General features: G+C 44.8%; 1 protein-coding gene and 1 long non-coding RNA gene across 2 annotated transcripts in view; one reads left to right on the top strand and one right to left on the bottom strand.

Moving 5' to 3' along the window:
- LOC132452740 (NACHT, LRR and PYD domains-containing protein 3-like) overlaps window positions 1-24478 on the bottom strand; it is a 274895-nt gene that overhangs the window by 96021 nt on the left and 154396 nt on the right. Inside the window, exons 28-30 of the mRNA XM_060045505.1 lie at window positions 23228-23401; window positions 22675-22848; window positions 1496-1669 (exon numbers count right to left, since the gene is read on the bottom strand). Of these exons, the coding sequence (XP_059901488.1) occupies window positions 1496-1669; window positions 22675-22848; window positions 23228-23401 (522 nt within the window). The remainder of the gene's footprint in view (window positions 1-1495; window positions 1670-22674; window positions 22849-23227; window positions 23402-24478) is intronic.
- Window positions 1-24478, top strand: part of LOC132452777 (uncharacterized) — a 150739-nt gene that overhangs the window by 118706 nt on the left and 7555 nt on the right. The gene's annotated exons all lie outside the window — the stretch shown is intronic.

Below are 24478 nucleotides of genomic sequence, written 5' to 3'. Positions count from 1 at the left end.
CGAGAATATAGCCTAGTCCCCCCCCCCTTAAAACACAAATTCTCGAAGGGGATCAATAAAAATAAACCAACAGTTTTTGCAAATAGAAATCTCGTTACAAAGAATGGCGTAGGCACCCTGTTTATGCTGCTGAATAGGCCTGAAGTAGACCTGAAGTAGACCTAATTAGGCTTCAAATTCTCGGCTTTCTAACTCGCCGTCCTCTCCTTATCAGGCTTTTTTACACTAACAAGCCGGTACGGTCACAGCTTGGTACACCCGGCGATTTCACCGTCTTATCTCAAGTTTCCCGTGTAAAACCGATGGGGTCAAATCCCCCTACCATGGGTCACTGGAGAAGGCTGGATGGGATGTGCACGGGGTCTAGACCTCTTAAGAATCATTTGCATACTCCTGAATGTTTTGATTTTTTTATGAAGGAAGACACCCGCATGCAAGAATGAGTTCACGTAGAGTGTAGGCTGCAAACGCGATTAACTATTTAGTGCCAAAACACCAACATATTTCCCGACAAAAGCCTCCAAGGACAGTTCCTCTGCGTCTCTCTTGTAGAACGAACCATCTTTCAACTTCTTTGTTCAATGCGCTTACGTGATCAGCAGCTCGCGGTGTCACTTATTCTCCAGTTAGAACTGCTCATGATGATATCGCTGGGTTGTCTCTGTGGAGACAGCGCAGCAACACCTCTACCCAAGCCCCCCACCCCGGAACCGCTGACCCATCGCATTTACATCAGAATGAAACCCAATAAACCTCCCGGACCCTAAATGTGTGTGCAGGGTCCGGCAGGGTAAATTGGGGTGCTAGCTCAAGTAGACCCCGAAGCCGCCGCCAGGCGCGTCCATTTGCGCCGCCATTTGGAATTTCAGCCGCCGCCATACAATAATTGTGTAAGCCAAAATAAGCCGCCATCTGATAAACTTTGGCTGAGCCAGCTAGAATTATTTGCATAAATTAATAATTCTATCACATAGTAGGGCGTTGACTCTGAATGTGAATGAAGTATTGATCAGACAGCGATTTATTAGAAACCTAATAAACCGTTGGAACACGCAAGACCAGTAACCATAGCAAAGCCGGTAAACAAACCTTGCGAAGCCCAATCCTGGATTTACTGAAGGAATTTAATGGTCAAAATATTATTACTAAACATTCGAATATATTCGAATATTAATATTAATAAACAAACAAACTTCGAATTTGATTTTTTGACAAAAGAATTCAGCCATTTGTAGCCATGAAAAAATTGGCGGCTGCAGCAGCCATTTCGATTTTTTGCAGCAGTTTGAACTGTCCCACTTTTAGAACGTCGCAGCCCGTCTCGTCGCAAGGAGTTGGAAGGAGTTGCGAGTTGCAAGTCGTTGCGAGGCTAATCTTTGGTCTGAACTGGGCTTTAGACACGTGTCGTCTGTTCTTTTAGATCACAGCCCACCTAGTCCTGGATCCTCCCTTACTATTAAACAAACCCAAAGACACATTTAACCCTAACCCTGACCTGAGAGTTTCCAGTGTACAGTGTGGACTCCCCAGTCCAGCAGAGAGCAGCTTCACTCCTGAATCCTGCAGATCATTGGTACTCAGGTCCAGCTCTTTCAGACTAGAGGAGTTGGAGCTGAGAACTGAGGCCAGAGCTTCACAGCATCTCTCTGACAGATGACAGACATTCAGCCTTCACACACAAAATAAAAAGATCATGTTACTGTGTTTATGTCTTTAACATTTTCCGTAATTGAAAGACAAGTTATGCCAATTTTTTTAGATTTAAACGCTAATAATAGGCTTTAAAAAAAAGCCTGACTACATGTGAATGGTAGAATAAGAATAATAAAAAATAGTCAACTGTACTTATATAACATACAACTTATACTGTCATGGCAACAACGATATAAATATGTTGAATTATTCTTGTAATTATTTAGGGTTGTGAATTTTTACTTTATGGCCTTAAATCTGTACATTAAATGTCTTTATTGTAGTTTTTTTTGTACTATACTATGTACTATATGTAATATAGATCCTTGTGCTTTGAAGGTTTGCACATTGAGTAAAACTGACCTGAGAGTTTCCAGTGTACAGTGTGGACTCCCCAGTCCAGCAGAGAGCACCTTCACTCCTGAATCCTGCAGATCATTGTTACTCAGGTCCAGCACTCTCAGACGAGAAGAGTTGGAGTTGAGAACTGAGGCCAGAGCTTCACAGCATCTCTCTGACAGATCACAGCCAATCAGCCTGCACACACAATAAACAGAACATGTTAGGAACCCTGATTTAATGTTATAGACGACTTTTCTGATAGTTAGCTATCAGAAACTTTTCTTTTCTGATAGTCATATAAAAATGATGATACATTATTCTTCTGTAAATTATACTGTTGTGATCACGGCCTTGGTCACCGTGTCCGGGTGCCGCAAAGGATCCTGGGAGGCTCGGGGGAAAGCGGCACTGTCACGTTAAAATTGTAACGGGGGAGAAAATTGTACCGGCCTACGTCATCAGTTGTTTACATCTTGACAACCTGCCTGGCAACAGACGACGCGATCGTCTGTTGCCGGGCAGGTTGCAAAAAACATTCGGCTCATGTTTCCAAAAGACGAAATAACATAATACAGATAACGGATCGCTATTTAACTCTTGTTTTTACTTTATATTTGTATTGTATTTAATTGTTTAATCGAATAGCAACAGACGACGCGATCGTCTGTTGCCGGGAAACGGGCGTTCGCGTCAAATGACGTAGGAAGGTTCTTGAACATTCGCGTCCTACGTCATTTGACGCGATCGCCCGTTTCCCGGCAACAGACGATCGCCCGTTTCCCGGCAACCAAGGGTTGTGTGTGTGTGTGTGTGTGTGTGTGTGTGTGTGTGTGTGTGTGTGTGTGTGTGTGTGTGTGTGTGTGTGTGTGTAAGTAAAACAAAAGGCAACTATCTGGGTCTTGCGTGTATTGTGTAACTGCTAACCTGGGCCCCGTTTCCCGATAACGATGGATCCAAGCTTGTACGATCATTCTCACAAAGGATTTTGCGAAGCTTCATACATTTCTTTTGAGCATTTCCTGAAACCCCTCTTAACATGGACGCGCGTGTTATGCTCTAACAACGTTTGTAGGCTTGAAACTGTCCACTGACACGGTGCTGAAATGGGCTCTGCAGGATGGGGAGACGCAGGCATTTCACAGGAAATTAGGTTCAAATATGACTCCATCAAGGCTAACAACAGAGTATCCTACGAAAAGAATAGACTGCAATAATATGAATGCCGAAGATATTGCAACACAATTGATTAGGCCTGGGCTGACATATGCTTTGTCAGTCCTAATCTTGAATGCACTGTGCGTATATTTTTTCGAGGCATTTTTCCCCCTGAAACAATTCCATGTTACAAAAATCTAAAACAGCTTGTGTGACAACTACATTTATCTTAATGTGCTGATTTCTGAAACATGCTTTGCTCAGCAAAGAGAGCAGACTTTATCTGATTCCTTATAAGGTTTCATTGATTGGCGGGCACTCTCTAGTCCAGAATCTTTGGTGTAAACATTAAAAATGCAACGTTCCATACATTCATTATCAGTCAAAGGCAGAGGCTGGGCATTGACACACGGCAATTGCTGACCCAAATTAGAAGAGCTTGGTCTACATCCTGCCCATATTGTTGGGCAGGATGATGTATAGGCCTTTTTACACTGCCAAGCCGGTTCGGTCGCAGCTTGGCATGCCCGGCGATTTCACCGTCTTATCTCAAGTTTCCTGTGTAAAACCGAGGGGGTCAAATCCCCCGTTCGTCACGGCGCAAGCTTTCTTGGTTCACTGGAGAAGGCGGGGCTGCGCCCAGAGTTTTGACCTCTTTAGAATAATTTGCATACTCCCAAATGTTTTATTTTTTTTAAGAATGAAGTCACCAGCATGCAAAAATGAGTTCTCGTCAGTGTAGGTTACAAACGCGATTAACTATTTACAAGTGCAAAAAACGCCAACATATTCTTTATTTTGCTGACGAAATTAACAAAATTGGGGTGCTAGCTCAAGCAGGCAATTTACCTTGGGTAGTGTTAGCGCGTGGATCGCGCCGTGAAAAAGGCGTGAATAAGATGGCATATTTGGCAGTGTAAAAACGCCTTATGATGGTGCTGGTAATGTAAGCGGGAAAGCACGCGGGGTTCAGGCACGCATCGCAGCAGTATCCCGCAGCAGTCTACGTTCACTGCAGAGACCACGCTCTCCATTGTGCACTCCACTCAGGTCAGGGATGTGCGTTACTGTCTAGACACGGTCCAATTAATAATGAACTTCAACACGGCCTCATCGAAGCACTTACAGTGCTTTTTGGCAAACAATCGCAATAAAAAACGCCTGCAGAAATTCTCCAGCACCCGCTGGTCTCAGCATGATTCATGTACAGTATGTCTTCTGTCATTGATCAATATGAGGACATTTTAACCACGATGGTTGAATTAAAATCAGAGGGAGACATTAAGTGCAGATCGAAAGCGACCTCCCACACAAGACCAATGGAATCATTTGATTTTATTATATGCCTTGTGAGAGGGTTGCCTCGGGACGTGGCGTTTGATTGGTACATTTCGGCTGCGCATTTATTTTTGGAATTTTAAATTGCTGCAATAAATTATGTTGTTGTGGACTCTGTCTCGGTCTTTGCTTTTTAAATCTTACAGTAGTCTATGAGTAATATATTGGCGCAACCACTGTTTTGGGGGTATCGCGAAATGGTGCCAGCTGGACATTCTGCGGTATTGGATGTGTTAATAAAACACATCCAATACCAAAGAATGTCCAGCAGGTGACTCCACTGAGGCTATAGTAACGATGCCCTTAGCACCCTAAGAGTACCCCTGTAGGCCTCGTTAGCTACGAGTGTTTTCCTGACGTTCGTTACGCAACGATGCTTTCGGGAAAAGGTGTGAAAACTGTACGATGCTCGTACGTCGAACTTCACGAACCACTTACGATGCTTCGGGAAACGGGGCCCTGGTCTCCCGTCTGGTCATTCATGTGCTGCTCGCCACAATATAATAAGTCTACGTAGACCTATAATCTTAGATTGATGCAAATACTGTGGCTACATTTGTTTAAAGGGGACAGCACAGGAATGACCCGACGGGAGACCAAGTTTAAAGCAGTTACACAATACACCGCAAGAACACGCACGCGCGTGTGCTGCTCGCCAAAATATAATTAGTCTACGTAGACCTATAACCTTTGATTGATGCAAATACTGTGACTTCATTTGTTTAACTCCCACTCTCCCGCTAACAGGAGATTGTGGGAGGGAACTATTATTATATTTTGCGTATATAATTGAAAAGATGCAATGGTAACTCTTGGATAACTATTCAACTTTTCATTTTCCCACATAAACAACAAGGTGTAACATGTCCAATGGCACCACTCTAATACTTGTGGTCATCAAAGGTACCGAGTTATTATCTGTTATAGTTTGACGTCATTTAGGTGTGATTCTCAAACCAGGGGGCAGCAGTTAAAAGTCTTCTGAAACCGAACCTTGTGGTGTAACTGTTTGCATTTAGTAAAACTGACCTGAGAGTTTCCAGTGTACAGTGTGGACTCCCCAGTCCAGCAGAGAGCAGCTTCACTCCTGAATCCAGCAGACGATTGGAACTCAGGTCCAGCTCTCTCAGACTAGAGGAGTTGGAGCTGAGAACTGAGGCCAGAGCTTTACAGCATCTCTCTGACAGCTTACAGCTGTTCAGCCTTCACACAAAAAAACAGAACATGTTGAGAACCGTGATTAAATGTTTTATAAGACTTTTCTGATAGTTGAACAAATGATTATACATTAGATCTTTAAATGGTAGTTACATATTAGGTGTACAATGTTGGTACTAACAAAAATACTATAACAGAAAACTATCACATTACTTTTATAGAATTATGTATATAGTGTGTATCGTAAAACATGTTATAAGTATGCCTACAGATATATGTTGCATGTTATTATAACTTTTGTATTCTAGTATTATGTATATTCTATTGCATTGCAATACATCTTCTTAGTGCACCGTCAGAGATTAGGGATGGGAATCGAGAACCGGTTCTTGTTCAGAACCGGTTCCGAGTCAACCGATTCCTTGCAATCATTAGCAAGCCTGCTTAACGATTCCGCTTATCGGTTCCGGTCGCGGCAAATGCGTCATGACGTCACACACACGCTGCTTTTGTTTTGGTTCAGAACGCAGCAAACATGGCGCCGCCGAGGAAGAATCGCATTGTGCGTTCACACCAAACGCGACGGGGCGACAAGATCCCATACAAAGTGAATGTAGAGACGCGTATGAGGGCGAAATTTTCGCGGGAGAAAACCGGCGACAAGTTTTTGTCGTGATGACAGCCAATCAGCGTTCAACAGCGTGATAACTGAGTGACATGTGTAACGTAACAGCCAATCAGCATTCAGCCGTCAAACTCAGTGCAGTGCAGTCCGGGGTGACTGCGGCATGGAGGAGAAAGTGATGGTTGCAGTTTGCGACTCACGGAGCTCTATATATAATAGTATATAATATATTATAATTGTATATATAATATCACGGCAAACAGCTCTGTCGCCTCCGGATGGCCGTAGCGCGGGGAGCTCTCATAGGGATTGGGCTTCTCGGGATTTGTTTACCGGCATTGCTATGGTTTCCGGTCTTGTGTGTTCCAACGGTTTAATAGGTAGGCCCATCTAATAAATATCTGTCTAATCAATGCTTCATTTTGTTTATGTCAGTTGAATTTTGTTACAAGTTGAATGCAAATGAGCACTGTTAGCATTCCAAAAGGCACAAGCTCTTACTTGGCTGTTTTCAGTCTGTGTTTTTAGTTGTATGGCACATAATGATGGCATATGTTTTTATATATTTTTTCGTCTAGACCAATTGATTTGAAAATGTACAATTTCCTAATGCTAGAAGCACTTCTGATCAGATATTAAAGAGATTTAATACAAACAAACACATTTATACTTATTTTATCACCCAATGAGAATCGATAAGAGAATCGATAAGGAATCGGATCGATAAGCAGAATCGGAATCGTGAAATTCTTATCAATTCCCATCCCTGTAAATTTACTACAACTTTTATATTCTAGTGTTATGTATAGTGCTGTATTGTTAATGCATCTTATGAGTGAACCTACAGAGATGTTTTGGAGGCTTTGATCAGTGGTAGCAGCCCCAGAAGACCCTCGTCAGAAGCAGAGTATTTCTTCAGGTAAAACACGTCCAGCTGCTCTTCTGATGTCAGTACGATGAAGACCAGAGCTGACCACTGAGCAGAGGAGAGAGATTCTGTGGAGAGTCTTCCTGATGACAGGTACTGTTGGATCTCCTCCACTAGAGAACTGTCATTCAGCTCATTCAGACAGTGGAACAGATTGATGCTTCTCTCTTGAGAGAGATCTCCACCTATCTTCTCCTTGATGTAATGGACTATTTGGTTATTGAGTTGTGACCTCCTTCCTGTCTGCCCCGATGGAACGTTTTTTGTTAGATTGTCCTGTAATTTACTTCCTCTTGGTCCCAGCAGACCTTGTAGGAGCATCTGATTGGTCTCTAGAGAGAGGCCCAGGAAGAAGCGGAGGAACAAGTCCAGGTGCCCGTTCTCACTCTGTAAGGCCTTGTCCACAGCACTCTGGTAGAGGAGGAGGAGTTCAGCTTCCCTGGAGGTTGGATGTTCTTCTGAGAGCAGGTTGACACCAGTGTTGATGTAGGACAGAAAGACATAAAGGGCAGCCAGAAACTCCTGGATGCTCAGATGGACAAAGCAGAACATCCTTTCCTGGTGCAGTCCACACTCCTCTTTAAATATCTGGGTGAACACTCCTGAGTACACTGAGGCTGCTCTGATATCGATGCCACACTCTGCCAAGTCTGCCTCGTAGAAGATCAGCTGGCCTTCCTCCAGCTGGTTAAAAGCCAGTTTCCCCAGAGAAAAAATGATCTCTCTGCTCTCCGAACTCCAGTGTGGATCGGTTTCAGCTCTCCCATGATACTTCCTGTCCCCCTGTATGGACAGAACCCTCAGGAAGTGGCTGTACATCTGAGTCACGGTCTTGGGCACCTCTTCTCCTCTCTGGGATGTTTTGAAGAAGTCCACTAGAACTGTACCAGTGATCCAACAGAAGACTGGGATGTGACACATGATGTGGAGGCTTCGAGATTTCTTGACGTGAGAGATGATTGTGCTGGCCAGTGTCCCCTCTCTGAATCTCTTCCTGAAGTACTCCTCCTTCTGTGGGTCGGTGAACCCTCTCACCTCGGTCACCATGTCAACACACTCAGCAGGGATCTTATTGGCTGCGGCAGGGCGTGTGGTTATCCAGATGCGGGCAGAGGGAAGCAGGACTCCCCTGATGATGTTTGTCAGCAGCACGTCTACTGAGGTCGGCTCGGTGACATCAGTCCAGATCGGGTTGTTCTGGAAGTCCAGAGGAAGTCGACACTCATCCAGACCATCCAAGATGAAGACTACTTGGTCATGGTCGTATCTGTAGATTTCTGATTCTTTGGTTTCAACAGAAAACTGATGAAGAAGTTTCAGTAAGCTAAACTCTTTCCCTTTCAATAAATTCAGCTCTCTGAAAGTGAGGAGAAATGTGAAGTCTATGTCGTGGTTGGCTTTGCCTTCGGCCCAGTCCAGAGTGAACTTGTGTGTTAAGAGAGTTTTACCAATGCCGGCCACTCCAGTTGTCATTATTGTTCTGATTGGTTTATCTTGTCCAGGTAAAGGTTTAAAGATGTCTTCACATCTGATTGGTGTTTCCTCATTGGCTGTTTTCCTGGATGCCTTTTCAATCAGTCTGACCTCATGTTCCATGTTGACCTCTCCACTGCCTCTCTCTGTGATGAAGAGCTCTGTGTAGATCTCATTCAGAGGTCTCTGCTCTCCTGCTCTAGCGATTCCCTCAAACACACAGTGGAACTTCTTCTTCAGATGAGCCTTGAGTTCATGTTGCCACTGGACCGCAACAGCTCCTAAATCCCAAACCAGAAGAAACATACCATTCATATTTCCAAGCAATATTACTGGTGTAAAGACAAAAGTATTATACAATTCTACTTTATATGGATCTTATGACTTTATTAGTAGTGCTGTCGTTGTTGAGTATCAGTGGTATCAGTGACTTGTTAACCTGACATAACAAGATAGTGGTGCATCTCTTCCACTGAGTTATTCTGCTGTTGATCTGCAGTTTAATGTCAAAAAATTCTTCAACCTGATACTCCCACAATGACCCTACATATCTGGATCAAACCATTTAACCTATATATGAGTATCTTACCACTCCCCAGCTTGTCGGCCAGTTCCTCCTGGTTCATCTCCATCAGGCAGAGCTTTGTGATGTCTACCACTCCCTCTATGGCGCGCCTCCTCTGCTCCTCGTTCTTACCATCCTCCTCCTCGTCCTCCCTCTGACTCTCTGAGCATTGTGGGTAATCTGAGAAGAGATCCCTCCAGAGCTTCTTCAGCTCCTTGTCTAGAAAAGCGTGTGCGTTCTCCTCAGCCCTCTGGAACAGAACAAACATCAAGGAGAACTTTACTTTGAACTAACTGAGGACATCAGAAGCATCTGTCCTAGATGAAGGTCTCCCTGGTCTAAAAGAGGGAAAACTGGAGACTATTAGCTCCACAAGAGATGCTTTTATTGGCCATGTAGAGCCAGGGGCACCGCTAGAGATTGTGGGCCTTATCAAATAATATATCGGGCCTCCAACCTAGACCACCCACCAGCCTAGAAAATCCATTTGACCACCCATAGATTGATAGACTAGTAGCTCTCGTGTAGCCTAGTGCTAATTACCCAATACTTAGGGCTGGGCGATATACCGGTAGTAAAATTTATACCGGTATATTTTTTAAAGAGATATGCAGTTAGGACAATATCGCCATACCGGTATACTATTTTGATGCTGCCTTGCGAGCGCTATTTTATAAGGCCGACCGCCGCTCTTTGAGCCTACAAGCCATGTTCAGCTGCTCACTCCCGCTCCTTACATGTACGTAGTGTTCTCCCATACACGTTTCGCATCACAACAAACTTCTAACAAAAACATGGCGGACACGGTGGTAGAGAGTACGGAACCCGTAAAGGGACATGGGGTGAAAACATTGTTTTTTATGTTTCTCATGAGCACGAGAAAGTATCTGCTGCACATATCACTGGCAGTGTGTGTGTGTGTGTGTGTGTGTGTGTGTGTGTGTGTGTGTGTGTGTGTGTGTGTGTGTGTGTGTGTGTGTGTGTGTGTGTGTGTGTGTGTGTGTGTGTGTGTGTGTGTGTGTGTGTGTGCGTGCGTGCGTGCGTGCGTGCGTGCGTGCGTGCGTGCGTGCGTGCGTGTGTGTGTGTGTGATTTCAGGCATGTGTAAGTCCGGGTAAATGACCTGGCGCTCAAATAGCTCTTGTAGTTGCATTGAATACATCCAAGCTGCAACGTACTATTTTCTCTAAAGGTTTGGCCTCACTTGGCTTCCTCAAAAAAAATCCCCACGCCACGCCACTGACGACGACGTGTCAAACGTCGTCGTCAGTGGCACATACTATCCGTCCCTCTGTCTAGAACTACACACTCTATCACAACCTACTGTATGTCTAGATCACAAACTCTATCACTCACTCTGTCTAGAGCTACACTCTAATCGCTCTCTATGATCTTCTAGATCACACACACACACACACACACACACACACACACACACACACACACACACACACACACACACACACACACACACACACACACACACACACACACACACACACACACACACACGTCCTTAGGGGGGGGGGGGGTAAATTAGGACGATTCCAGGGGCGCAGCACTGACGGGGGCGCCCCAGAGGACACTGGTGGTATTATTAAAAGTATATGCAAAAAAAAAAAAAAAGTTATATTTTTCGGATTAAATCATCAAATTAAGGTGGTTTTTCTGCTTGTTTTGTTTTGTTGTGTTTCTCAATTTTTACAAAATCATTAGAAAGTCTTCGTCCTATTATCACCCCTCTCATTTGTCTTGTGAAGCAAGTGTAGACTGCTAGTGTCTTAAACTAGCAGTCTAAAGTCAGTTTGTGTGTATCCCGGTCAGTGAAATTAAGGTCAGGTTGTCAGGGGAGGAAAGAGAGAGAGGAAAGAGCTCAAAGCGGTCGACAGTTCGTCACCCAGTTTTTTACCACGAAAGGTATATTCCTTCCTCTACACTTTCCCAACAACCTGATAAAAAGCCTAGCCTAGCAGCTAGCGCTACTGTAGCTAAAAATAATTACAACCTGCACTGATGATAAAACTGAAAAGATTGTTTGCATTACCATTCACATGATATAATCCAATAGCCTACCTATCTACAAAAAGCCTACATTATTTTTACAAATCGAGCAGACTATTAATATCTCCCGTATGCAGGCGTTGCCAAGCAACGTGGCCATAGCGTCTTCATAGGGTCAACGTCTTTCCAAGGTGTAAATTAACACTTTTTAACCTACACCCTCCAGCCAATCAGAATCGAGTATTCACCCAGACCATGGTATAAATGGAGATAATGCGACGATTAACATTCCATACTGCTTGCCAGCATGATAATAACATTTATGTAAACAGATTTTGAATATTTTGATTGGCTGCATTACAATATTAGCAGACATTAAACTAAGGATACTTACATTTTAGCTGACTTTTAAATTTTAAGTCAGCTAAAATTACAAGTAGTCTACCCTTAGATTAATAGCTGCTATTTATTGTAGGCTAATGCAGCAAATGAAAACATACAAATACATATTTAGTCATGCCCAGCTCAATCCAATCAAATAGACGGTTGACAACATTGTTTAATATGTTCAGATAATTATGAGACATTCTGAATTATACGATGTATCTTAGAGTCAGGGCCCTCTTCAAGCCATGATGATCCCACAGAAGAAACCAATGAGGTTGAAATAGAAGAAGGGGAGAAGGAGGACAGTCTAAGTAGAAGCAGCACTGTCTCAGTCTATTAGCCTATTTCTGTCTATAGTAACTACAACCCAGGTAAATGTGTAACTAAATACTAACTAAAAAACTAACCATCTAGTGTACAAAGTAGCCTAGGTAAGTAGGTAGGTTTATCATGTTGTTATACAGTTCTTATTCATTTTTGACTACCCAACTTTGACCCAGTCTAACCCAATATTTAATGATGTGAGGGGGGGGGGGGGGGCAACTGAATTCTGTCAGGGGGGCCAGAATTCCTAGGGACGTCCCTGCACACACAAACACTCTCTCTATCACTATGCCCTTAAGATCCGACAGTTCCAAGCCATCAATTATAAACTAATGTTACCGATGAAACTCTGACCGAACTGACCTCCCTGCAGAATAAAAGTCCACAATACAAACAAACTGTTCTGTCCCGTTCCCGTACCAGAGGATCCGTATATAATCGCCCTCAACACGGTGAAACTAGTTACTGATGTTCTGACGCATACTCCTTCATTAAACCTCTTTTACACCACAAACATGGAAACACTGAGCTTGGACTGGAAACAGATTAATTTAGTAAGAATAAATTAATATAGTAAGAATACATCTCGTAAGAAAAGAAGAATTAAGGAAACGGTACCTTACCTTTTCCGTGACGAATCGTGTGCTGCCCGTGTTGAAAAAATGCAAGGAAAGGAGGGAATAAAGAGATTTAGGTGTTCACCAAATAACAGAGAAGTGTTTAGAAGAGAGACAGAACATTTCAGGACGTTTGCCTGAGTCTAACATGTTCTAATGCTCTAGTATTAGAACATGTGGTACTTGTTGATTAGCTCACGTTGTTATGGCAATGAATACGCCCTCAGCTGATTAACTAATGCCAGCGTTTTTTTTCAACTGAAAATTAGCCCCCATGGCCCCTTGTCAACTTTTTCTGCTCCTTGCTCCTTATCATGCTTATCATGCTACGCAGCATTACAAGGCTCTGCCGACTAAAACATGAAGCAATTCAAGAAGAGGCATAGATAGAATCGCCTTGTGGTCAACTGTCTTTTAATACATCTGACAGATTATGTCAAGGTTTTAAAATCATTAGTATTATTATTACCAGGTCATGTTATAACACAGCCGGAAATCGTGGATTTTCAGATAAAGACTAGCTAGCCTCTTTGACAGACAAAACAGCAGAAACTATGTTAGGTGCGCTCGTGCTGTATTTTTGTTTTTGTCAAACAAGAGACGCCCACCCACCAATCAGAGGGTAGAGATTCCTGCAGGAAGGTTGCGCTCGATTTCACTAGCCCATTTAAGCCTGTTCATTACAGCATCCATCCTCACATTGCTTGTGTAAATGAGGAAACGATAGGGTGGGCTAAGGCAAGTTTTGGGTGGGCTTGAGCACACCCAAAAAAGGTCTAGCTTCGCCACTGCCGACTGTGTCATGCCTACACCCAATCAACTTCTCATTCAGTGTAAATGAAGACACTAGAAACACTGCCCTCTAGTGGTCGTACTTGGTTATAGCAAAAACAACCTTTTATTGATTACATCAAATACAGAACGGAACTTTGACAAGTTTAATCGAGGAGAATAATCAAACAAACCAAACAAAAGCAGAATCAACAGTATCCATTAGGAGCCATGAAGGAGCAGTGTGTGTGTGGGGGGGGGCCAAACCATCCTGAACAGAGGTCAGTCAGCCCTCCGGGTTTTGAGCAGCCCCTCTGCTGTGAGGGAGAGCCCCCCAGGACTAAAGAGAAGGCCCAGCGTTTAGGAGCCCTCTGCTGTGAGGGAGAGCCCCCCAGGACTAAAGTGAAGGCCCAGCGTTTAGGAGCCCTCTGCTGTGAGGGAGGGCCCCCCAGGACTAAAGAGAAGGCCCAGCGTTTAGGAGCCCTCTGCTGTGAGGGAGAGCCCCCCAGGACTAAAGAGAAGGCTCAGCGTTTAGGACCCTCTCAGGGGTGAGGATCAGGTGAGCGGTGAGAATGAGGGCGCGGCCCGCTGCTCTGGGCTATCGTTTATCTACTGGACATGACTGCAGTGTGGAGGTCCGGCCAGCAAGGGCAGCACTGAGGAGGCCTCAGTCCTTTGTTCGGGGAGAATGGCAGAACGTCTCACTGGTGTCCCACTGGTGCCTCACTGGTGTCTCACTGGTGTCTCACTGGTGTCTCACTGGTGTCCCCCTGGTGTCTCACTGCATGGTGTCCCACTGGTGTCTTATTGGTGTCCCACTGGTCTCTCAATGGTGTCCCACTGGTGTCTTACTGGTGTTGAATCAATCCTCACTGATGGAGGGGTGACTGGAGACTTTAACTAAAGGGAAGAATGTTGACTTGTTGTTCCCAACAGAACACAAAGAAACAATCTTCCGACATCACTGTTGGGCGCGTCCACCTAGATGTGTGACGGAGAGATGAGCAACGTTTGCTACAGTCCACTGGGTAGGCTGGTAGACTGATCTATCCAGCACACATCTAGGTGGACACGCCCACCTGTGATGTCATAAGGGGCCGATTTCCAAAACGGCTTGTAACGGCTAATCACACCACACCTGGTGGCATGTCGTGGGACCTTTAACTCTCCGCGTTGTCCTCGGCCCAGGATCACCAACCCCGTAGCTGCCTGCCATCCACCCCGTGTGCTCCTCTGCCTGCCCAGCTGCCTGGAATCCACCCTTGCCTGTCCATCTCCTGTTGTTGTTCCCTGCCTCCTGCAGGTCGTCCTGTCCACCAACATGGCAGAGACCAGCATCACCCTCAACGACGCGGTGTACGTCATCGACTCCTGCAAGTAAGAAACCCGGTCATGTTTCTGAATGTGTCTTTGTATTGACTGTGTATATATTTTGGGTTTTGACCCAGTGTCTGAACACAGGCCACCTATATAAGGTGGCCTGTGTTCTATTATGTGCCTTTGGTTGCACCATGTACAGCACTTTGGCCAATGAAAACAGTTTTTAAATGTGCCTTATGAATGGATTTTACTTACTTACTTACTGTGGGGATTGTTGATGTTTCCTTGGGGTTGGTCCACCAGAAGTGGACGCTGTGGACAGCAACGACGAGCTGCCCTCTCTGGGACGCCCCGTGGCCCAGCGTGGAGCCCCGCCTGGGCGAGATGATGGTCATGGGAGGCATCTTCAAGGGAGCGTCCTGCTCCCACCATAACCGCTCGTTTACATATCATAGAGGAGGGGGAGGGGAAGAGGAGGAGGGGGAGAAGGAGGTGAAGAAGGAGGAGGAGGCGGTGGAGGTGGTGGTGGAGGAGGAAGAGGGGGAGGGGGGAGGGAATGATGATCATGGGAGGCCTCTTCAAGTGGGTGTCCTGGTCCCCACCACCAGCGCTCACTCCCATCTATTCTGTATCTCTGTTTGAACACTGCGTCCAGAAGCCAAACTCATTTGAGTTACTAGTGCTTGTATTGAAGTTACTCGTCGCTTTTCCAACAGTTACCTGTTAGTATTTTAATCAGTGACTTTATATTGTTGATCCTTGCTTCGTTAGATGAGTACTAGGCCCTGTCCCATTCCTCTCCCCTTAACGAGAACACTTCCCTCCACAATAAAGAGTGAAGTGATAGTGAAGATCGTTCCCTATGAAATGTGACACCACTATAATTAATATTATGCAAATTAGCGTAGTGAACGTGCTCCCCTACGTCACGCGCAGCACCGACGTGTCTACACTACAGGAAGGAGCCTACTACTATTTTCGTTCACGTTTGAAAATGTCACCCTTGTGTCGAAAATAAGACAACCTACACATTCAGCTCGTACAGTTAAATCCAGACTACGGATAAATAATTTAACATAATGTATAACTGTTTGAGAAACATGGAAAAATAGCCGCTTGCTGAGTTCTCAACGTGTCCTGGGTCATACGTGATACTCCCTTGGCTGTAAGTGAGGTACCGAGCTGGCGAGCTGCCAAGGGACTTTAAGGGGAAATAGGCCCTCTCTCTTGCCCCTAAGTATTGGATCACCCTGCCCCTCCGAGGGAACGCACAACTTCTAGGGCTAGGGCTCAAATCTAGGGCTAGGGGGGATAATAGGATGGGGCCCTAGTTACTATTGCAGCCCTTCTAGGCGCTATAAATGTTATACGATGTGGTTTGAATTAAACATCACATGACCAAACCAGCAATTTTAGAAATCAACTCTATTCTAGTCTTCACTTCGTGTGTGTGTGTGTGTGTGTGTGTGTGTGTGTGTGTGTGTGTGTGTGTGTGTGTGTGTGTGTGTGTGTGTGTGTGTGTGTGTGTGAGCAGAAGCGCCTCAACACGTCCACCCTGAGGATGACCCAGGAGGCCAAGGTCCAGCTGGAGGACATCCTCACCATCTCTGGCTTCCCTGAAGGTGATTGGTTCATATCCCCCCTTGCCCCGCCCACCGCAGTCTCTTCTAGGGTCTGGAATCAGCCGGAACGATGCGATATGAAAAGCCGTTGTGTGAATACTGAGATTCTGTAAATATTGTGGTACGGTATTTCGATCTTTTTGGAAGGTTTACGTTGTGGTTTCTGTTCTACAGGTCCTCAATGCAAATGGACGATTGTCGAGCACGCATAACACTAAGAGATACTTGATTGAGCAATGTTGTCAGAGAGACACAAATCAGTACTTTCCTATAGAGCTCTCTATAGGAAAGTACTGATTTGGGTCAATCTGACAACGTTGCTCAATCAAGTATCGCTTAATCAAAGAGTCCCGATTCTCCCATGAATGGATTCCTATTCCCCCAGCCCCTGCTTGCTCTGCCCCGAGTCAAATCCCTGCATGCAGACATCGTAGCTCTGTTGCTTTTCTTGCATTTCATCGACATTTGGCCTCTGGATGGAGTTTTAGTCTTCAGAGAGTCGGTCTGAAATGTTGGTAATCGGTCATCGTATGACGTGTGTCTAACCTGAGAACCATGTGTGTGTTTAACAGAGGGTCTGATGAGCCGGGTGTTGAACGCGGAGGGGGCAGACAACGGTCTGGATGTGGTGGTCAGCCTGTTGACCTTTGGGCTCCTACCCCAACGGGTGCGTCTACATGGAGAAGTGGGGGATCCTGACCCCGGAATGAGGCGACGCCCTCATCCACAAGACCTCCGTCGACTGTCCTTCAGCAGCCAGGACATGACCTTCCCCTCGCCCTGCTTCGACTTCGGGGAGAAGGTCAGCAGATATATGCGTTCTCAAAATGACAAAATATCTGTATTGTATATCAACAGAAGAAATTGTATCAAAATTGAAGAGATCGATAATCTGGGAAACAACAAAAATCACAGCACCTTATCGGTCCCAAAATTGATCAATAAAAATATGAAAATGGTTTGATTTTGATTGACAAGGTGTGTGTGTGTGTGTGTGTGTGTGTGTGTGTGTGTGTGTGTGCGGTACTACCTGGAGGACTGCATCCAGCTGACCCACTTCGTCCCGCCGTCCAATGACAGCAAGGATAAGGAGGGAGGAGATGAGGACGTAAGGAAACCTTTGCACCATGTAACGTGAAATACCCTCTAAGGGCCTGATGCATTACCACAGGCCTGCTGTCTCTGAACCAATCAGAGACAGCAGAGTTCGCCAGATAGGCTAGGCTCTGGCAAGCTTAGCCTGTCTGTTTAGCCTGTCTGTTTAGCCTGTCTGTTTAGCCACCTTTTTACCTACTTTTTGTTTTTGTATATGCGTGTGTGGTTAAAAAAGTCAGACTCCACTGTTGTGTGTGTGGTAATATCCTCCCTCCACACTGATGAAGGGGTGAATGGAGACTCCACTGTTGTGTTGGAGGTAACGTCTCCAGAAGACTTGGAGGATTTAAACTGACCTAACGGGAAGAATCCTCTGAACACACGAGAACGTTCAGTTGATCGACTGAGTTGTTTATTAACATTATGCTTTATGAACAATTACAAATCCTAAACAGGTATCTTTAATCATTGAACATGTTGACTTGTTGTTCCCAACAGAACACAAAGAAACTATCTTCCGTTTAAAGTAATTTACAACATCGTTACCCTTTCCCATAGAACCCTTATCATCATTCATGATCATGTTGTTAAATCTGCTTTAAATCACGTTCCATGTCAGGCATGGCAAAATATAAACTGATTTTGTATTCCTTTAAAACAATGTTGAAAATATATAAAATATTGTAGTAAAATAGCGTACCATCAATCAACAATTAAAACACATTTTACATCAGAAAGTAAATCTTTGTTCAACCTGCTTAACCCAAAGGAAGATTTTTCTTTCATGGTTTATACTGAACCTTTCAGAAGCCCAATAAAATGCAGCATTTGGAGTTCAGTGGAGCATTTAAATCAATCACAAAGTGTTGTACTTCCACTGAACGGGATGACCCCTCAGAGCACCAACAGCTGCTGCTCAACAACCCGATGCACTACAGGTACGTCCATGGGTCCACAGGTATTCAAACGTCCCCCTAACAGCTGGTCCTCAACAACGTCAGGACTGTGAGGACCCCCCAGACCCAAGCGGCCCCCTCTAATCTGACGCTCAGCAGCCCAGCTGAACACAGAGAGGGCTGAGAGATGAACCACGAGAGACACTGATGTTACCTGCTGCTTACCCCCGGAACACAGACCTGCTGTGGGTTTAGATCCATGAATGTGTGTGTGTGTGTGAGTGCATGTCTGTGTAAATAAGTCTGTGTACGTGTACGTGCGCGTGCGTGCGTGCGTGCGTGCGTGCGTGCGTGCGTGCGTGCGTGCGTGCGTGCGTGCGTGCGTGCGTGCGTGCGTGCGTGCGTGCGTGTGTGTGTGAGATTAAGTCTGTATACGTTTGTGTGTGTGTGTTTATAGAGTGCGATATGTTTGTTTGTGTGTATGTGTGTGTGTTTATAGAGTCATGAACGATGTGTTTGTTTGTGTGTACGTGTGTGTGTGTTAATTTCTATGTACATATGTTTGTTGGTTTGGGTGTGTTTATGACTGTCTACATGTGTGTGCTTTTCCATGGGTCTGTGTGTGTGTTTGTGTATCTACAATGGACACTCACAGAGACACTGAGGAACCACTCTTACGTAACATAAACCCAGGGAGGAGGTCCTCCTGGGTGAAGGAGGCCTGGAAGGTGTGGAGGAGTGTCAGTGTGTCTGAGGACCCTCCTCCTCCTGGGGACACTCTGTAGAAGGACAGAGAGCCAGCGGGCCGGTCCAGATACACTCCTACTCTGTTAGAGTGAGGGGGGGGACGTATATCTGTTGAACTACCGTTGTGACGGACAATGTAGACAGCAGCATCATCGTCGTCATCACAAACAAGACTCCAGGACTTGTTGTTCAATCCAAGCATGCTGTCATTAGCCCCTCCACTCCTTGTCATTCCTCTGTATGCCACTCCTATATGAACCCGTCCTCCCCACCCTACCTCCCAGTAGCAGCGGCCAGGCAGACCCTCTCTACACAACACCTGGTGCCAGGTGTCAAACCTCTCTGGGTGATCCGGATACGACTGGTCCTCTTCAACCCGCGTCACCTTCCTGCTGTCCTCAGACAGAGAGAGTCGTCTGTGGGCTGTGTTTGGGTCCAGTGTGAGTTCACAGGCATCTGACGGGAGAAACATGATTAGGCTGCTAAACCAATATTTTTAATTATAATTATCATCATCATCATCGTCATCATTATTAAATAAACAGCATCACCAGCTCTAATTGAAATCTAAGATGAAACACATGCATCATTCAAAACATGTTAATATGATTATGTGCTACAGATAATGTAATGTAACAAAATTATAATTATTATAATAGTGACAAGATGATAGTATGATTTAATAGTTTATGAATATAAAATAGACATGTAATTATAACAGTATCCTGATTATTATGGTGTTAAGTCCAATGTTGTAAAATCATCACTCATGATATAATCACAGCAATTATGTTAATGTTTATATATGTAAGATACATGATTTCAGTCATCAGCTTCATTCCCAGATATCTGAATGAACAGATGTCACCTCCTGATGTGTGGATGGACTTTCCAGCTCAATAGTCAGTGTGCGTTGTGATGAATCAAACAGACACTTACACTTCTTTAGAGCTGGTTTCAGTCTCCACACTCCACTCTGCTCCACACTGGTGGGGAAACAAAGTTAGAGCAGCATGTTGAAACATAGGCCTTCATCATCTGCTGTCTCATCACTTTCTACACAACATAAGTTACAGCTGCCTTTTCAAACCACTTCATCTAGCAGCGGGTTGAATCCTTGTAGGAGACATTGTCTCTGAATGGTCAGCTGTCTTCTCCATACCTGAGAGTGTCCAGTCTCCAGTGTGGATCCTCCAGTCCAGCAGAGAGCAGCGCAGCTCCTGAGTCTCCTGGGTGATTGTAGCTCAGGTCCAGCTCTATCAGATGGGAGAGGTTGGAGCTCAGAGCGGAGGCCAGAGAAGCACAGCCTTCCTGTGTGACCAGGCAGCCAGACAACCTACACACACACACACACACACACACACACACACACACACACACACACACACACACACACACACACACACACACACACACACACACACACACACACACACACACACACACCTTTATTTATTATATCTGGATGAGAATAGTTCTTACTGAAGAAAACAGGTTAATAAATTATTAATTCCATATGAAGAACAACCAAAAGCTTTATGATTTATTTTAGATCCCAGCCCGTCTAGAGCCTCATCACCATGTCTACACTAATGGCAACTCCTCAGAGTTACATAACATATAACGCATAACATCCATAACATACAGACAGCAACCCCTAACCCTAACCCTCCCATGAGCTGGCCAGAGTTACATCACATATAACATACATAACATGCTAGCAGTTATCAGGATAGCAACCCCTCACCCTCACATCAGCTGGCCAGTGTTGTCAGCGAGAATAACCTGTTAACTCATAACACACTAGCAGCTAACAAGACAGCAAAAATAATAAACTCCCCATCAAACTAACACATTTTATTTATGTTCCTAAAATCCTTGTCCTCTTAAGTTCTGTTCCTCCTCTGGCCTCTCTTCCTCCCATCTGTGTTCCACTGACACGGTGACCCCAGCCTACAAATGAATATTGATGCTGAATCTGTCGGGGATCTTAAGCCCAGTTCAGACCAAAGATTCGCCTCGCAACGACTTGCAACGAGAATGTTTTGGAACGTCGCAGGGGAAAAGTTGCAGCAGTGTGAACTGGTCGTTGCGGCGCGGCTGATGCCGTTGCAAGGAGTCGCCACAGATTGAACATGTCAAATCCCCAGGTCCAGTTTTAGAACACAACGACGTACCTATTTCTCTTCAGCCAATCAGGACACACCACAGAACAACTTGTACATCACGGCCTTACTCCGTCCTGGTCCCGTACTGTCCATAGTACATGTTAGCTATAAACTTTGTTATGGTTACATGCGGCCATTCCCACATGCCCCCCTTCAGACACCTTTTAGTAGGCCTACTGCCATTCCGACATTCTACCAATCAGTGGCGCCAACTTCAGGTCAACATTGGGGGATCGTAATTATTTTGTTCAAATGTGTTCAACCAAAAAGTGGCCATTTCAGTATTATTTATCTGTAATTTATTTGATTAATTCCAAATTTTGGTTGTGATGATGTATTCAATAACCCATTCCATCAATTGACGACTGCATTTTACAAGTGTGTTATGAGTGGCGTTGCATGCACTCATTTAACATGCCCTGGGAATGAATAAATGTTCTTGAAACTTAATACTGGACCATATATTCATCAGAGTTGGATTTAAACTCAAGGCAGGACCACTATTGGAGTGGAATGGAGGAACATTGGAACGAATTAATTGTTTGTTCTGCTGCCGCAGAACGAATCAAGGAATGGGCGCAGTATCGGCCCAAAAGCAACAGGCCTACAATGCACTTTACAAAGTAGGAAGGCGAGAATATACTATAGCCTAGTCCCCCCCCTTTACACACAAATTCTCGAAGGGGATCAATAAACATACACCAACATTTTTTGCAAATAGAAATCTCTCTACAAAGAATGTCGTAGGCACCCTGTTTATGCCGCTGAAGTAGAGGGTTAGTAGACTTGAAGTAGACCTAAGTAGGCTTCAAATTCTCGGCTTTCTAACTCGCCGTCTTCTCCTTTTCAGGCTTTTTTACATTGCCAAGCCGGTACGGTCGCGGCTTGGTACACCCGGCGATTTCACCGTCTAATCTCAAGTTTCCGTGTAAAACCGTTGTCTCTGTGGAGACAGCACAGCAACACCTCTACCCAAGCCCCCCCCCCCCCCCCCCGGAACCGCTGACCCGTTGCATTTACATCAGAATGAAACCCAATAAACCGCCAATGTGTGTGTAGGGTCCGGGAGGGTAAATTGGGGTGCTAGCTCAAGCAACCTAATCGCAAACCTAAATTATGCTACTTTTTAGCGTGATGCTGCTGCTGTTGCGGCTCTCAGCTTGGACAGAGCGTTCACAGTTGCTAGGGAAACCACCTGACGTCGCCGCCCGGCGCAGCAGTTTGAACTGCCCAGTTTTTAGCACGTTGCAGCCCGTCTCGTTGCAAGGCGTCGCAAGGAATTTGAAGGAGTTGGAAGGAGTTGCGATTTTGGAAGTCGTTGCGAGGCTAATCTTTGGTCTGAACTGGGCTTTAGACACGTGTCGTCTGTTATTTTAGATCACAGCCCACCTAGTCCTGGATCATCCCTTACTATTAAACAAACCCAAAGACACGTTTAACCCTAACCCTGACCTGAGAGTTTCCAGTGTACAGTGTGGACTCCCGAGTCCAGCAGAGAGCAGCTTCACTCCTGAATCCTGCAGATCGTTGGTACTCAGGTCCAGCTCTCTCAGACTAGAGGAGTTGGAGCTGAGAACTGAGGCCAGAGCTTCACAGCATTTCTCTGACAGACGACAGACATTCAGCCTTCACACACAAAGTTAAAAGAGCATGTTAGTGTGTTTATGTCTTTAACATTTTCCATAATTGAAAGAGAAGTTATGCCAATGTAATTTTTTTTAATATTTAAATTCTAATAATAAGCTTTAAAAAAAAGCCTGACTACACGTGAATAGGTAGAATAATAATAATAAAAAATAGTAAACTGTACTTATATAACATTCAACTTATACTGTCATGGCAACAACAATATAAATATGTTGAAATATTCTTGTACAAAAATATTATTTAGGGGTGTGAATTTTGACTTTATCGGCTTAAATCTCTACATCAAATGTCTGTATTGAAGTTTTTTTGTTATAAAGATTCTTGTGCTGTAAAGGTTTGCACATTGAGTAAAACTGACCCGAGAGTTTCCAGTGTACATTGTGGACTCCCCAGTCCAGCAGAGAGCAGCTTCACTCCTGAATCCTGCAGATCATTGGTACTCAGGTCCAGCTCTCTCAAACGAGAAGAGTTGGAGCTGAGAACTGAGGCCAGAGCTTCACAGCATCTCTCTGACAGATGACAGCTATTCAGCCTGCACAAACAATAAACAGAACATGTTAGGAACCCTGATTTAATGTTTTATATGACTTTTCTGATAGTTAGCTATCAGAAACTTTTATTTTCTGATAGTTATATAAAAATGATGATACATTATTCTTCTATAAATTATATTGTGGTGATCACGGCCTCGGAGACCGTGTCCGGGTGCCGCAAAGGATCCTGGGAGGCTCGGGGGGAAGCGGCACCGCCACCAAGGGAGTCGCGCACGCGTGCGTGCGTGCGTGTGTGTGTGTGTGTAAAAAAAAGGCAACTCTCTGGGTCTTGCGTGTATTGTGTAACTGCTTTAAACCTGGGCCCCGATTCCCGACAACGATGGATCCAAGCTCGTACGATCATTCCCACGAAGGATCTTGCGAACCTTCGTAAATTTCTTTGGAGCGTTTCCTGAAACTCCTCTTGAACACGCGTGCATTGCTCTAACGACGTTTGTAGGCTTGTAACTGTCCACTGACACGTTGCTGAAATGGGCTCTGTAGGATGGGGAGACCTTAGTGCACTCCACTAAGGTCAGGGATGTTCGTTACTGTCTAGACACGGTCCAATTAATAATGAACTTCAACACAGCCTCACCGAAGCGCCTACAGTGCTTTATGGCAAACAATCGCAATAAAAAACGCCTGCAGAAATTCTCTGACACCCGCTGGTCTCAGCATGATTCGTTTACAGTATGTCTTCTGTCATTAATCAATACGAGGACCAACCACGATGGTTGAATTAAAATCAGAGGGAGATATTAAGTGCAGCTCGAAAGCGACCTCCCACACAAGACCAATGGAATAATTTGATTGTATTATATGCCTTGTGAGAGGGTTACCTTGGGATGTGTCATTTGATCGGTACATTTCGGCTGCGCATTTATTTTTGGAATTTTAAATTGCTGCAATAAATTATGTTGTTGTTGACTCTGTCTCAGTCTTTGCTTTTTAAATCTTACAGTAGTCTATGAGTAATATATTGGCGGTAACCACTGTTTTGGGGGTATTGCGAAATGGTGCCAGCTGGACATTCTGTGGTATTGGATGTGTTTTAATAAAACACATCCAATACC

Source organism: Gadus macrocephalus, chromosome 23 (assembly GCF_031168955.1).
Source record: "Gadus macrocephalus chromosome 23, ASM3116895v1".
NCBI classification, from domain to species: Eukaryota; Metazoa; Chordata; class Actinopteri; order Gadiformes; family Gadidae; genus Gadus; species Gadus macrocephalus.
Note: the sequence above shows the minus strand (reverse complement) of the source record. Positions and strands in the feature narration are given on the sequence as shown.